General features: G+C 36.6%; 1 protein-coding gene across 4 annotated transcripts in view; it reads right to left on the bottom strand.

Moving 5' to 3' along the window:
* Positions 1-16987, bottom strand: part of CLOCK (clock circadian regulator) — a 35498-nt gene continuing 18511 nt past the window's right edge. For 3 of the 4 annotated variants that reach the window (XM_010710110.3, XM_010710111.3, XM_019614828.2), the window contains exons 8-22: positions 15636-15756; positions 14967-15080; positions 13126-13244; positions 12489-12571; positions 12152-12258; positions 11400-11547; positions 11101-11176; positions 10100-10241; positions 9603-9703; positions 8618-8707; positions 8007-8165; positions 5971-6177; positions 4496-4704; positions 3941-4217; positions 1-1030 (exon numbers count right to left, since the gene is read on the bottom strand). In XM_010710110.3, the coding sequence (XP_010708412.1) occupies positions 857-1030; positions 3941-4217; positions 4496-4704; positions 5971-6177; positions 8007-8165; positions 8618-8707; positions 9603-9703; positions 10100-10241; positions 11101-11176; positions 11400-11547; positions 12152-12258; positions 12489-12571; positions 13126-13244; positions 14967-15080; positions 15636-15756 (2127 nt within the window). In that variant the 3' untranslated portion in view covers positions 1-856. The remainder of the gene's footprint in view (positions 1031-3940; positions 4218-4495; positions 4705-5970; positions 6178-8006; positions 8166-8617; positions 8708-9602; positions 9704-10099; positions 10242-11100; positions 11177-11399; positions 11548-12151; positions 12259-12488; positions 12572-13125; positions 13245-14966; positions 15081-15635; positions 15757-16987) is intronic. The other variant, XM_010710112.3, reaches the window with a different exon arrangement.

Raw genomic sequence — 16987 nt, 5'->3', positions numbered from 1 at the left:
AAATAAAATGAATTAGGTATGAAACAATGGATGATACTCATGAATCTGAACACCCTGAACCCTGATGCACGACCACCAGTTCAAACGGCTTCGTCAATAATTTAACCTCGAGAAGTCAACTAACCAACACACCATACCTCACCGAACAGACTGTGACATCACAGACAAAGCACAAACGAGAGACTTGTGCCCACACTGAGGGTGAAAGTAACGATGCAGCATGTTGTAAACAAAGGGGCAGAACAAAGGAAAACATCAGTCTGAGTATGGCGTGAAAATTTAGGGAAACATATTCAAACCTACAAATAACAGATTACATTTCATGCATCATATAAAATATTTTGCTCTTTCTCCTTTTATGCAGACATATACACAATATTTTACAGCATCTGTACAACAGAGAACTGGATTTCACACAACATTTTCAAAATATTTACTGTCCCATAATCATCTGAAAAAATTAGATGTTTGTCGGACTATATTCCTGGCATTTTTTCTGCTAAATCAAACAATTGCTCTGTGTCCATTTTAATACTTTAAAAATGTACAGAACTGATAAAAAATACCAATATTTTCAGCATCCCTCTCATTTCAGTCACATTTTTTGATTTCACCTGGACAAATTGACACGTGGCAGCAAACCTTTTAGAGCACAGAAACTGGGACAACAATCAAAGTTGGCCACGTCCCTGCCATCATCTGGTGGTTTTCCTTAACAGATTCCAGAAGTTAGCTGTAGGTCTCAATACCGCAGCGTTAGAAAGGCTTTGTACTGCTACCTCTGCAACTTCAGTGCAAGTGGTTATGGAGCAGCCCTTTCCTGGTAGCTGACTTCCAGGGGAGGCAGAGCCCCCAGCTACTGTGGCTGCGCTTTGGAAGGATCCGTCATCTTGTCAGTTCTGTGCCGTGAGAGCTGCTGCTGCGACTGGTGCTGCTGGTGGTGGGACTGAGTAAAAGTGCTTTGCTGTAGTGGGAAAGCAGCAGAGAGGATAAGCTGAGCTGACTGATTCCCGTGAAGTAACCTGGATGTCTAAAATATGCAAACAGAAGAAAATTATGTTTTCTGCTGCTCTGAGAAGTGCAGGCCTGGCTGCTTTTTACTTTGTGGAAGAATTCAGTCAAAATAAACTTCTGATTTGGTCATTGAAGCTGAACCAACAACACAGAGATTAGCTGGCATTAATGGAGATACTTAGAGCATTTGATAAAGCAGCTGGTCTTTGTGATTTCCAGTGACAATGGGTAGAGCACATGGCAATCTGTCCCCATTTCAAAACACAAGAGCATAACGGGGCTTAAGGAATCTATTTTAACCATACACATCTGTTACTACAGTCACATAGAAAGCAGTGCCTTGGCATACCAAAGCATGACTTGGCATAGATCAAATTCATCCCTGGATAAAAATCCAAGGAAGAAAACCAAGGAAGCTGCCCCATCTGCAGACCCAAACATCTTCTTTGAAGGGGATTAATCATTACTGCAAATAACACTTATTTTTAATGTCACTCTCCTTAGAAACAAAAGATGATGGTGCTGAAGAAAAAGCAGTGAAGAACGGGTACAAAAGGAATTGGACATCTCAATCCAGAACAACTACATCGCTGCTGCACCTGCAGAATCAGACTGTGAGAAGGAGATCATAAACATGAAGGAAATCAACTTTTTACATGGGAAGGAAGTGATAGGACACGGGGGACTAGTTTTAAACTAAAGAAGGGAAGATCTGGATTAGATATCGGGGAAGTTTTTTACTGAGAGGGTGGTGAGTTGCTGGAAGAGGCTGTCCAGAGAGGCTGTGGATGCTCCATCCCTGGAGGTGTTTAACACCAGGCTGGATCAGGCCCTAGGCAACCTGATCTAGTACCAGATCTGGAAGTTTGGTGGTTCTGCCTGTGGCAGGGGGTTTGGAACTTGATGATCCTTGATGTTTCTTCCAATCCAAACCTATTCTATTCTATTCTATTCTATTCTATTCTATTCTATTCTATTCTATTCTATTCTATTCTATTCCATTCCATTCTATTCCATTTTCCATTCCATTCCATTCCATTCCATTCTATTCCATTCCATTCTATTCCATTCCATTCTATTCCATTCCATTCTATTCCATTTTCCATTCCATTCCATTCCATTCTATTCCATGAACACAGGCAGGAAAAGCCTCCTTTTCTCTCTTCTTTAAAGAGAGGGGGAAAAAAAGCAAATAACAACAAACCATTCGCTTTTCGTCAAATTCTAACACTTCAACAAGGAGGGAGGGCTGACCAGTTTATATTAAAACCCATAAACTCTTGCCTAGAAAGAAATGCCAGGACAGGAACAGACCATTGGAGATCTTCATCTTTCACAAACCTTGTTTTCAAAAGAATGAAGTCAAAACTGCATAAAAGCAGGGACAGACATTACCTACCTGCTAAACAGCATGAATGAGTGCTGAAATTCAAATAATAGGTATTCTTCAGTTCTCTTTTTGATCAGAGATTTCAGCTTGCAGCTAAAAAGCCTTTGCCTGATGAGTGGCTGAAATTCGATTTTCTTATGGAAAAGCTTTTTTTCTAACAAGCTACAATTTTCTGCCACTGGCCCAGGTAAAGAAAATTTTACTCATCCATAAATGGAATCTTAACTATTCCTTGACCATATAAACTTAGATTAAGTTTCCAGCTACTTACTCCATTGTAGAAATTCCACCTTTATCCAAGAAACCTCTTTTATTGTAAAAAGGAGACTGCACATAGTAAAATATTTTGTTCAACAAGCTGCTCAGGGAGATGGTGGAGTCACTATCCCTAGGGGTGTTCAAGAAATACGTAGATGTGGCAATGAGAGGGGCATGGTTAGAATGGGTATGGGATGATGGGTTGGCACTAGACTAAAAAACCTTAGTGGTCATTCTAGATGGCCATGCACAGCTGTCACACCATGAAATGAAGAGAATCTCGATCAGCTCACCACATGAATCAGCAGATTATGAGCAGGGAACTGTGTGCAGAGCTGAAGTTCAGCTTCATTGCGTTGGAAATGATGGTAGCAATGCTAGAATATTGCAAGGTTTGTGCCAGATGTGTCCCACGAATGCTCACAAAGGAACAGAAAGAGCACCTTATGCAAGCTTGTTAGGACCTACTGAACCAATATGATGCTGCAGGTGACAGTTTACTGGATTGCATCATTAGTGGTGACAAGACATGGTGTCAATGCTATGAGCTGGAATTAAAATGGCAGTCCACAGAATGGTGACACATGAATATCCCACTGAAGAAAAAGTTCCAGACACAGCTCTCAGCAGGTAAAGTGATGTGCACTATCTTTTAGGATAAGAACAGTGCAATCTTGGATTTCCTAGAACTTGGACAAACCATCAACTCTGACTGATGCAACACAACACTGACTAAGCTGAAGACCCAAACCACCAGAGTAAGGCTAGAGAAGAAGACAATCTTTCCCTTGCAACACAGTAATGCCTGGTCCCACATCATGTCAAAGACCATGGAACACATAGCCAGTCTTAACTGGACTGTTCTACCACACCCACCATATAGTCTGGATTTGCAACCTTCTGACTTCCAATTTCATTGGACCAATGAAAGATGGACTGCGTGGGCAACATCCTTCTAGCAACAATATTATTATAGCAGCTATGAAACAGTGGATCATCTCTGTCAGTACAGATTTTTACGAGCATAGCATTCAGGCTCCTGTTCATTGCTGGTGAAAAGTGCATAGCTAGTGGTACAGACTATGCTGAAAAACTTCTGTAGCTGAGAGCTTGCTCAATCAAATAGTGTTACTGTGTTGTTCTCTGTATCAGTTGTAGTTTCCATGGAAATAAATACAAGACATTACTTTCATGGCAGCGTGAGTATTTTAAGATAATTCTAAGACAAGCATGCTGAAAGTCTCAGGACTGACAAATTTCTAGAGAATGCTACGTTACCTGTAGGAACTGTTGCGGGTGCTGGGTCAGCTGTGGCTGAGCTGGTTGTTGAACTGCAGTGAGCTGCTGCTGCTGCTGGTCTTGCTGACTTTGCTGCTGCTGCTGCTGCTGCTGTTGCTGTGTTACTGGCAAAGTCTGTGGCTGCTGCTGTTGGGCAGCAAAAGTGGGATAAGCTGTCACCACCTGTCCCATAAACATGGTACTTGGTACCATTACTGCTCCACACGCTACTGGGGCTGTGACAAGTTTTGTTACAAGCTGCTGACCTTGAGAAAATCTGTCAATAGAAAAAGACATTTGGCATCACTTTAGGAAAAATGCATCAAGCTTTATGTGCTCTTGACAAATGCAGATTTTGTCAGGCTCATACCTTGTTGTAACACTACTGATTATGATAAGCCTATGAACACACACCGCCTTGGGTAAAGTTAGTTAAACAGCTGTGCGATTACAGCAACAAATAACATGGGTTTTATGCTACTTTTCCATACATGATATTATAAATGCTGTGGTTACATAGCTACAAGTCATCCCAATGTGGTCTTGAAAACTTACCTGATTTGTCTATCTTGTGTAAAAGTAGTTACTGCAGCAGCATTCTGGTTATTGTTCTGTGGTAAGCTAGAAGGAACCTGAACCACATTTCCGGTTGTTGGCTGAGAAATCACCATAGTGTTATACAAAGGTGTTGAGACTGTGTTCTGGGACTGACTGGCAAGAGAAGATTGTTGACCGTGTCCACTAAGTACATTTTGTTGATTATGCTGTAAAGGAAGAATATGTAATGAATCAGTCACTTGAAAATAGCCAGCTACTACAATCATCTTCCTCATTGTAATTACCCATGCTTTACAACTGCTAATGTTTTTCTATTACAAATGAATTCTTACTTTAAAGTAGACAGGTATTTCCTATCAATTGAGGATTTGGAGGTGGGACTGGCTCTAGGGCATCTGAAAATCTCTTAATCTCTTCTCCTCTTCAGAATATCTTTTTCCTTAATATTTCATCTGCTTGCATACTGTTTGTTCAAGATCCTGTCTTCCATTCCTTTAGCATCTCTGTGCCACATTAAAACACGCACATTACCTCAATCAATTTCATACTTCAAAGTCTGGAACTAACTTAATGCTAAAGTGATAAATTGTCCACCATTACTCTGTCTCATTACAAATCTTAAAAAAATATTATGGGATTTGGAAAAAAGTAAAGAGGAGGATGAACACAGAGATTACAATTAAAAGCAGCCTCTCTATAAAATTGTCAAGCACACTAAAACTCTTCAGCTTGAGAAAAAGACTTATATACATATGATAGAAGACTCTGAAATTATGCATGAAGAAGAAGATGAAAAGTGAGTAACTACTCAATGTATTTCTCAGTATAAAAGCTAGGTGGCAGGTTTAAAAAGCAAACATCAACAAATTTCGCAGGAACTAAAGCTGTAGAATTCACTGCAAGATACTGTGGATTTCAGAAGTTTAGATGCAATCAAAAGAAACTGGATAAACTCATAGAAGAAAAATCCATCAAAGGATTTAAAATGCAAAAGGTATCATCTATGGCATCTGACTGAAATTGCTGAGGAGCAGAAAAGTCAACTTTAGAATCATCAATATATGCTTTTCCTGTTCTTATGTTTTTCTAGGCATTTACTGTAGAGATCAGTATCTGGACACTGGGTTTCAAGCTCAATTAGTACAAATGTTCTCATGCTGTACATTCTGTCAATAGAAAATTTATAAAAATTCACAAAAAGGCAAGCTAACTGTTTTCTGTATATTGGTTTTTCCAAAAAGCATTTGGAATTATTTCCACTTGTAAATTATTTGTATTTGTAATTATTCACATTTCTAAGTTTTAAAATTAAAGCAAGGTGTGAAATTGCATTAGCAAGAATGTAAGTACATTTCAATTGTAAAACTTTGAACATCAAGAAATAAACTTGATTTGAAGGACAGTCACAAAAAATTTGGAGGGGGAGAAGTCAGGAAAGCTATTATTGCATTTCTCACTAGTGAGAAGTTTACCTGTGATGCAGAGCTCTGCAAAGGCTGTTGCTGGATCATGTGTGGTGTACTTGTATGTCCTGTGTTCATCCCACTTTGAGTCTGATTAGTTTGAACAACCTGACCTTGCATGTTTGCTGGTGCAAGTTGCTGAACACTTGAAGAATTTCCAGATGTAAGCTGCACAGAACTGAAGTTTAGTCCAGAAGTTGACTGCTGCAAGAACATCTTAAAAAAATCCTAAAATTAGCTCTTACGAAAAATCTGTTAATTGTTCAATATCTTAGACAAAAACTAAAATTATTTTCTTACGATATTAATACAAGATAAAGCTTAATTCCAGTTTTTAGATGTTCAAACAGCACTGCAATTACCAAGAGCAAAGGGCTAACTCCAATATAGGGTCTGTATTCAAAGACTCTGCTGTAACAGCTAAGAATGAGAATCCTGAATTTCAAATCCCTAAACACTGAGGTTTAATATTTGTTTTTAAATTAGAAGCAATATTTGTAGACTGACTTATAATGTAGGCTATAACTGTCTAAAGATTAAATTCTCTGAAGAATTTTTGCTTCTACTTGTGGAGCCTCTAGAAGTGAAACTAATTAAAAATCTCAGAATCAGTTGATATAGACATACACCAAGAAGGCAATCTTCCCTGGCAATTACAAAACCATACTGGTTACACTGAATTTTCCAATATTACCTTGTTTCAATAAACTGAATTTACCATGAAAGTACTTTGAGTCTTTACAAATAGTTAGACTAAAAACTACAATGACTCAGTGTAATAACGTAGAATGGGCAGCACTTCAATTTTGTATTCTACTTTCCATAGTCCTAAAAAAAGGTCCCTTTGCAGTGCATGGGATAATAGTTGTGAATCTCTCCTTTCAAGCACCTACAAAGCAATCTACTGCTGGAAGGCTTACATGAGATCACAGTAAAACAAAAAAGCACATGCCAGAAACTCTTATTCCACAACAGAATTTAAGCAACGCATTCAATACTTCCAGGAAGTATAGATTTTTTTACTCTTTATTCACAGTGCACACTGAAAATACTTAGATTCTTTTCTTATGATGCACTTTAGTTTTTTGTTTGCTTGTTTTGGCTTTTTCTTATTAAGTTAGAAAAGTCCAATCAATATGGTCATTCTTTTCTTCCTGATATAGATGCTGAAAACAGAACGACAAAATTGAAAATCCATAAAATACATATATTGGTTGAAATACAGAAATCAAGCAGTCAGGTCTTTGTTACTCTCAGCTGCTAGACTGGGTAATGCATAGAATCATAGAATCACCAAGGCTGAAAAAGACCTACAAGATCATCCAGTCCAACTGCCCACCTATCGCCAACAGCTCTCACTAAACCACGTCCCTCAAGACAACGTCTAAACATTCTTTGAACACCTCTGGGGTTGGTGACTCCACCACCTCCCTGTAGAGCCCATTCCAGTGCCTGACCACTCTTTCAGAAAAGTAGTATTGTGTAACCTCCAGCCTGAATCTTCCCTGGCACAACCTGAGGCCATTCCCTCTAGTCTTCTAGACTTCCTGTCTTTGTGGCTGAATAACTACTTCAGAATGCCACACAATGTATAACCACTTCACTAGAAGAGTTTGTAAGAGGATCTAAGCCTGACAGTTGGGACAATCTTCTAAGAGGTATGCATTCATCCAAGAGGCATGATTTTTACACTCCTGAGCTAAAAGGGGAAATAAATATTCATTTTGCACATTTAGAATGAATATTCTAATGGCTGCAGAGCTATTTAAGAAGTAATAACCACTACAACACATTATTTTACATTTAGTAGCACAAGCCACTCAACATTGAAAGAATACATTGGGGCAGAACTAGAAACATTCAGAAGCAAAATTGTAAGTACCCCAGGAACAGTAACATTAGTTCTACGAATTTTGGGCACACAAGGTCCAGAAGACAGCTGAAAAGGAGTACAGAGAATCCCACTGTGGAATGAAGTGCCCAAATCTCATTTTAGATCTCTAAATTCTCTACAGATCAAATGTGTATGAGTTACACTTACTCACCTGAAGTCCTTGACCGTGGACAATCTGAAGCTGTTCTTGAATTTTCCGCAACTCTTCTTGCTGCCGATGAATATTTGCCTCTATCATGCGTGTTCTCTGCTCCAGCTGATCTTTTAGGTGCTGCATAGCTCCTAATTGAGCTGAAAACTGAAAGACAGGCTGTAGTGCCATGTATAAATTATAAGCTGAGCAAAAATAATCACATTTAATTCACAAGTAGTAAATACACTCCTCCAGACTAGCGAAGAAATCAAGCACTGATTTTTAAACTGGTAGTAGTCATCAACCAAGGACAAAATCATCAGTACAAAAATGTCACAGACCTCATGTCTACATGTTTAACTGATGCACAAAATTAGTCTGCTTAGAACAAAACAAAACGAATCGCAGCAAAACAAATTGATTGCCACTCAAATCACTAAGACCCTATAAAAACTTTAGTAATTCACATGGTACTGTTCTGTCAAACAGAATGGCTCATTTTGAGAAAAGCATTGAAGGCAACTTTGACATCTAAGAACTCAGTTTTTGAAAGAGACATTAACTTTATAGTTAGATCAAGACTGTTAAAGAAATAATAAAACAACTTAGCAAACCAACTTAATCCATACCTGGGACATGCTGGACTGGAGCTGTAAAGTAGCAGGCTGAGACATCGTTGGCTGTGTTACTGGTTGTCCAAGAGACTGGGAGCTTAAAGACTAGGATTTAAAAGAAATTGTTCCATAACTAGAAGAGAATGGACTTCATACTTGACATGAAACATTTCCTTACATAAATTCAATTCCAAAATGGCATAATGTGAATATATGAAAAAACAGGTGTATTTCTTGAAATGCCTAAGCCTAAATATTAAAGAGTTAAGAACACACACAAAAAATTATAATATACATAATCTCTATATAATTGTTTCCCTGCTAAAAATAAGAAGCAGCAGGTATAAAAAATGAAAAACAAGGCCGCTTTAACATTCTTTTTCGCAATAAGGGCAAAAACTTTCCAACAAGTTTGGAAGTTGACACTTCTGTTCTTAAACTAAAACACAGCATATTAGCAGAATACATAATTTAATACACATTCTATTTTTGAAGTAAATGTGTTAGTTCATATATATAGTGCAATACGAGCACTAAGCACACAAAGCATTGTATTTTCTCACGTTACTAAGATTTCAGAAACCATATTATAGTATTTGCTGATATTCTTAGAGGTATAAATATATATGAATAACCTATAGGACTCACAGCATTATGTTGCAATTATGTATATAGTTTTATACACACACACACACAGATACATATAAAATGCAGAATCATATAAAGGAGTTCTGTGCGAGTGAAAGCATAGACTCAGATACATTCCTACGAATTCTGAAGCCCAAACCATAAATACCCACATGCTTAATTATTGCATTCCCTTAAAATGTAGTATACTGAAGGTGCATAGAAATGACAGCCAAATATCCCAAGTAAAAGTCTTACAGTTTAAATGTTGTGTTTTCAGAGGAAATAGAATAAAGGTTACATGAATTTAATAATATATTTTAAAGGAAAAACGTGCTGATTTAAGTATAAAAATTTTTCTTCAAAGAGTTACCTGACTGCTCAGAGATGATCTTCTTTGTGTAGACTTTTCATGAGCAGATAAGCTTTGTCTTGGAGGAGTGCTAGTGTCCACTGTCATCTTAGTTGGTGTCGCTGACAAAGTGGTTACAAGAAAATGAAACAAATTAATAGTAATCTCAATTCTGCAACACAATATTCAAATCACAGGAAGATCTTCCAGAATAAAAAAAGCTTAAGGCTTGGACTCTTTTTTTTTTTGGCCTTGCATATCCAACAATAATGCAATCTGATGGACTGAAACAGGGCAGTATAGGGGCTGCTACTGCAGTTTTAGAAGCAGAAACCATTACACAATGTCTGAAAATCTTAGTGGGAAATCTTAGAATATCTCTGACCCATCATAAAGGACATTCTCATCTGCACATTCTTAATAAAATGATGATTAATTGCTAGAGATGGATTTAATTAAGTAAAGCAGAGAAAGTCTTCATTAAGAAGAAAATTATATATTCAATAGTTGATGCTTACACGAATGATCTGATACTGCAGTATGTGAAGATTTTCTTGAACTGCTGGAGGAAGCGGAAGGTGTGGGGCTGGTATCAAACCTTTCCAGAGCTTCTTTGAGGCTCACTGTGTTTATGTGATTATCAGATCCAGAGTCTTGACTCTGAAGAGACACATAGAAACAACAGCTATTTTATCAGATTCAGCCCACACTGTACATTCCAGTAAGAAAACATCTGAGACCACACATTGGCTCATCAATCCCTTTCATCGCTAACTGCACAGAAGTAGCGTTCTAGTTTGCATCTGTAACTTCTACTCTTATTTTTATAACAAAACAAAGCCATAGAAGCCTAGAAACCAAAATGCATGCAGACATGTCACAAATTGACTGCTGAGCTGACCTCCTTCTCCAGCAACTCAGTTAAGTCTGAACACCTGTGTTAGGAATGAACTGCTTATCCTTTTGAAGAAGGAAAAGTTAATTCCATTAGAAGGAGCACTGCCAGATGAAACTTTCTGAACTGCCAAGGGAAAAACACCACAGTGTATCTGCACAAGCTGGCTCAACTAAGACTTGCTGAGCTTCCAAGGATGTTCACTTAAAACGAATCTTGCACACATCTAAGAAGTAGAAGAGAGTCACATAAGGAAACAATTCCTACTTTCCAGTGAATTCCTTTACGTCACCTTTGTGTGCCGACCTTGTTCTTCCAAGTTATGAGTCCTTCCAGGAAGAAAGAATATTTATGTATGAACCTAACTGCAGAAATCAGATCGTAGTAGGGACTTAGGGAAAATGACATGCTATAATTACAAGTATATAAACTGCCGAGAAGAGGAGGAGTGGAATAACAGTTAAAATATCCTTCGCAAACTTCTTTAACGACTTCAAATAGACATACTATTTAATGATTGAAATAATTACTTAAAAAGGACAAATAAGTCTTGCTGCTAAGTATTTACTACATGTTATTATTACTATGAAATGAAGATGAAGTGAAACAGTGTTTGTTACTCACCTTATCTGCTTTTATCTCTGGAAGAGACTCCTCAAAACCAAGTTCTCGCCGCCTTTCTGCTCTGACTTCTGCATAACTGGAAGAACAAACCAAATACCACTGCTAAATCCCTAGATGATTTTAAAAATACATCTCACAAAACAAACTCCTCCAACTTATCTTGCTTAGAAAGTACCTCAGGAAGTTTTCCAGTATTTCTTTACTATTTATTATTCCCTATCTCAAAAAAATACTAACTAGCAATACCGCTCCCGTGTAATCTAAATATCTCTAACATGGATTTAGCAAGGAAAACTTACCTTACAACTGTGTGCGTACAGACAATAAACTCTGGCCTGGAATTCCACTGGTGATACGTGATATAGTAATGTGTTTGCAGCCAAATCCATTGCTGTCCCTTTGTAAGGAATCTGTAATAACACGACTTCCCTTTCCCATATTGCATTACTGTAAAAGTGAGAAATAAAGTTTACTGTCTTTCCAGTCTATAAATACTTAAATTATATAATAAGCATTATTTCCCAACTCTTCATGTTCCGAGCCCACGTTCAATCTGATACAAAGGCTAAGAAGAGAATTAAAATTGTAGTTTTCTACCAGAAAGAATCTGCATTTGTCTGAGGAATGCAAAATTCAACTTACCAGTTTTGTAGAGCTTTTATATATAGTGAAATACTCATATGCAAAAAAAATTGAAGAAAATCATAGCTAAACAGAAAATTTATTCTACCACATGCCCAGACAGTTTTTGTATTCATTAAACATCACAGAGACTTCTAAATGCTATTAGAAGAAAGGGAGAAGTATTAATCAGAGTGCTGTGCACTCCAATTCACCACAACGAAAAATCTAAATTAGAAGTTGAATCTGTTTTCCAGTTCTGTACCAAAAGAAAAGTATCAATATCAGTAGTATGATATCATCAAATGAATAGGAGTAGAGAAACTTCACTCATAAACACAAGAAAACTTCACTCAAGCCTCTTAACAAACTTTAAACTGAACATCTAGAAAACAAATTAACTCAAATTTAGCAACTTGGTCATACTCACAATGCTCATGACATTTTGCCAGATTATCTAGATCATCCACATGATAATAATCATAGCCTGATGTTCCCAAAACTTCAAATGGAAGATAGCCTATTATTGGAGGTGCCCTAATTAATAGAAAATTTACAGTCATTTTCTTTTCACAAGAAAAAAATCCATTATATACATTTTTTGCATTTTTTTTGCATTTGCATTTTATTTTTCATTTTTCTCAGAAAAAAATTAAACCCAACATAAGTTATGATTAATTAATACTGATTAGTGAACTCTACATATTATAGCCATTTAAAAGTGATTCAGCTACTACTGCTGCTATATATAGAAAGAATTGCAGCACCTGTGATCCAAGAATAGGAACTTCCATTCTAAGCTATGTCTAGAAGTGAATTCTTCATTGGGTTCTTCAACAGTGCACATTTCCTAAAAAGTGAAAAAAAAACAAAAAACAAACAAAAAAAAAACTCTTTCAAAACTGCTCTATTCTAATTCATAAACTCTTCTTTAATTCAGGCTTACCTGAAGTTAGTGGATAACTTTACAATGGGTATAAAATTTGTAAATTTCACTGAGATTTTTGGTTAGATGCATAGCACTGCGGTAAAATCTAATGTCAGCTATGCTAGGCTGAAACTCAGTTGATTTAAATGCAGCTAGTACACTCATGCTCAGCATCTACAAGCACAGTAGTACAAGCTGTATGTGCTTATAATGGGTAAGAAGTACCATTAGGAAGATGGTCACCTTACTTTGGCTTTACAAACAGGATAGAGAGTACTCTAGATCTCTTCAGCTACTGCAGGAGCTTGCAACAGTACCCCATAGTAAGAAACACAGATATTTTCAGTTTCATATGACAGAATTCCTTATGACTTTCATCAATAATATCTGAAGTGCTATATGCATTTTCTCTAAAGTTTTCCTGTTCAGAGTACAGTTAAAGTAATATAAAAGTGATATGATAGAAATGTGCATACCTTGATAAATTGAGGTGTAGCTAATCTAACTGTGGCTATAAAGCAAACTTTGTCTTCATATGAAGGCCGGTGCGACCGCTGAATAGTTCCTTCAAAACCATTGTGTGCTGAATTGGGAACTGAGAGAAGACAGAGAAGAGGTCAACAAAGGTTACAACACAGGCATGCCGCATCACAAGACAAATGGATCAGTATTTACTAATGTAGTTTCTTCAGAATTTGTCACCAATGTGAAAACTGCCACATAGAATACATACACATATATACAAAGGAATAGTATTAATAGGAACACAACCATAAAGAAATTTTCACCACTAAAATTTCATAATTTGATGACTGGTCACAGCACTTTGGCCATGTTCAGTTTACCTTCCACAGTAACCACTTTTCCTATGGACTATTATTTAACTGTCTATAATCTTTTTTTTGTATAGTTGGTTATCCCTGAATGCAGCATTTTGCATTTGTTCTTAACAAATGTGCCTGTTTTTCTCCCCAAAAGCAATTTATTTTCTATACTTGCAGCATTTTGCATGTTTTTAGCATTCTTGCTTCACTGTATGACTGCAAACTATGTTCCCTTATCCCTAATATAAATGAAAATACTGACAAAACCCAGAAAAAAAACAAAACTTCAATTTGACAGTGAAAACTCCAAATTGACAGGTAACTTTTTCAACCTGTTCCTGCAGCTACTCCTAGCAATTTCAATTAACATGTGCTCCCTTACATGTTCATGGATAGATACTATAATCATGGTCAAAAGCTGTCTCAAAGCATACAGTTTATTTTTCTTATCCACACAGTGTGTTACTCTGGTAGAGAAAACTGGATGTGAATGCTGTTTGTATCTGAAAAGTCCATAATGGCTGCTACTCCACTCCTTGTTAGTTTCCTGAGGCTCCTAGATAGTCCAGCTATTTGTTTGGGAATATTAATTCTATGATTCTATGATTTCCCAATCTTGAATTGCAACTTATAAGCCCACAGTTCTCCAGCTCCTCTTTCTGAGACTAACACCATATTTCATCTTTACAGACCTGTTTTTCTACCTTTCTTACAGGCTCAGATACTTGCTTTTGGCTCTAACACTCAACCTCTCCCCATCCTATGAAGAAAGTCAGTTGATTTGCAAGACACAGTTGTTGATAATTTTTAATAATTTTTTTTTTTTTTTTTTGAGAAGTGATCTACTGAGCACAGCCCACAATCCACTTGTCTGACTAACCAAGCAGATGTGTCTCTCAAGCAGCTACTCAGCACAGGTTGCCCAAAGAAACTTAAGATACTGTACTACAGAAGTGGAAATAATGAATAAAAATAACTTTAGTGGATGAGAGAAGTCATTCAGTGCAGAAAAGTGAAATTCTACAACGGTCCATCCACCGATTTGAGTAGCAGCTCTGGCAACTGAAAGTAAAAATGGGAGGGGAAATGCAGAATGTGCATTTTTACTTGTCAGCTCACTGCAAGAATAATGAGAACGGCGGATACTTAGTATCCTCAAGTTACTCAGTCACCCGCTTAAATATGGATTATACTTAAATTAATTCAGGCTCTTACTTCAAGGTGCCGACTTAAATTTCTCTTATTTAAACTCTATTTAAAAATGCTTTGCAGTTTTGTTTAGCTGAAAGACTTCATATTTTGCTTTCAAATACACATACGTGTAATATCTGATGGGCAGTTTTTGTTTTCATTAAAACAACAAAAAATTGATGTAATTCTGTTTCAGGCTCTTCTTTTCAAAGACTGATTTTAGTTTTTGCATAATCATCCTAAGCTTGTTCAGGCATGAAGGTCCCAAAGTATTCCACTCTAATGTGACTGAAATTACTTACCATTATTCAAACACTTGAAATTTCCTATAAATTTTACATATTCATATGTAGGTTGCTCTTTTGGGTCTATTGTTCCTCGCAGCATATGGCAACAGAATTCTAGCTGATTTTTTGCTGAGAAAAGAACAAACAAATTAAAAGATTGCGTGGTTGATGAAACACACAGGCAACTAGAAATGGAAAGCAAGAATAATTAAGTTGTGTACTTTACCAAGATACTGTAAATGTGGTGATTACAAATAGCTACAGCCTTTGTTTTTAAACAGTGTGATATTAGCTAAACTAAAGAAAAAGAGAACTCATTTGGAATGTCTGTATGAAAGGACTGAATGTCAGTGACACAGAGATCCCTTGAAAAAAATAGAACTATTTTAAACAAGCATCTGCCCAAAACATAACTTTATGTCCTTCCAACACCCATGGCCTGTTTTCATTCTTGTCAGATGCTAGAATGGTCTAAATAGAAGCCATGTAAACAAAGTCATAGAGTGACACAACACAAAATTACTCTTCAGGAAAAAGAGGAACAGTACAGCATGAAAGTGCTTCCATTCAAGTTGCACGTTTCATTCTGCATGCTTCATCCACACATTTCCACTTATACAGCACTGGAAAAAAGAACTAATCACATACGATATGAAGTGGATTGTTTTTAATGCAACTACTTACATTTTAAGTATTCCGGTGTCAATGAATCACTTTCCAGCAGATGAGAAGACAGAATTTTATAAATTTCTGAATGTTCCCCCTCTGGGATAAAATTAAATACGCTCTGATCCACAAGATCAGACTGAAAGAAAAATATTTAATACATTTTAAAATAATGCAAGACATACAAAATCACAAGCATTACTATTATAGTGCAAAACAATTCCACAGATCAGAAAAATATCACTAAAATACTAGTAACTCTTTAATGTCACTTGCTGGATTACATGTGAACACTTCGCAAGTAAAAAAAATCCACCATTTTCATTTGTTTTGACGCTGTGAATCATTTAATGAAAATGCCATGAATGCATCAGATGTGCATACACATTTAAGCACAGTGGAACTTCTATTAATCTCTCTGGGAGCTAAATAAAGCAGCATTTAGATGAGAAATTATGTGGTGGTGGTCTAGTGCATTGTAATCCGTCAGTGGCAATCAGCACATCCAAACAGTACTTTGTAACAAAAAGCAGCACCTCCCTACATCACATAGTTGACAATATTTGCAATAATTATATCCAACTGGGAATGATTTACAAATGTGTTTTATCATCAGTTTCTCAACTATATACACAGCACTAGGAGCATACAGATGAATTCAATTAAAATTAATGCATGTTTATATGCATAAATCTATTTGATAAAGTATTCAGAAAAGATCACAGGAATATATATTAAGAATATATAAATCACATCTAACAGAAACGGATAACTATGCCTCTGAGAAGTAGGTAAACTATAAACTTTAAAAACCACAATTGTGCAACTTTCAAAATTTTTAAGCTGATATCATGCTTACCTTATTGGAATTTGTTTGGCAGAACCATTTTTAAAATACGTCACTCCATGTTCTGCAAAGTTCTCTTACCACTACAACGCAAATAGCCCGTACCAATAATTTGTCCCCCTCTTCTAGAAAAAGCTCTGTTCCACTCATCAACTGTACATTTTTGAGTACTAATGTTTCTCATTTCTTAGTAACATTATTCAAAGCTAACTTCTAAAAACTAGAACGTTTAATTTAGCAGCGAGCAATGTCACCAAAATTAAAGATGAGTGAATGTAGTAAAATTCAAAGCATTCACCTAGCCTAAAAAGCAGAATCAGCAATAATGTATTTCTTATGAGAGTTCTTTGGCAAATAAGCAGTAAAAAACTAGTTAAAAAAAATCCAAAGGTCCTGCTCTTCAGCAATATTCTTCTGATTCATGTACAGGCCACGATAGGTGTGAACTCTAGAGGATCTCCTACAGTCACATCTGTTGTTATAGTCATGTTGAAGAGAAACTGGTGCTAGTCTGGTACTTCTT

This window comes from Meleagris gallopavo, chromosome 4, assembly GCF_000146605.3.
Source record: "Meleagris gallopavo isolate NT-WF06-2002-E0010 breed Aviagen turkey brand Nicholas breeding stock chromosome 4, Turkey_5.1, whole genome shotgun sequence".
In the NCBI taxonomy this organism is placed as follows: Eukaryota; Metazoa; Chordata; class Aves; order Galliformes; family Phasianidae; genus Meleagris; species Meleagris gallopavo.
Note: the sequence above shows the minus strand (reverse complement) of the source record. Positions and strands in the feature narration are given on the sequence as shown.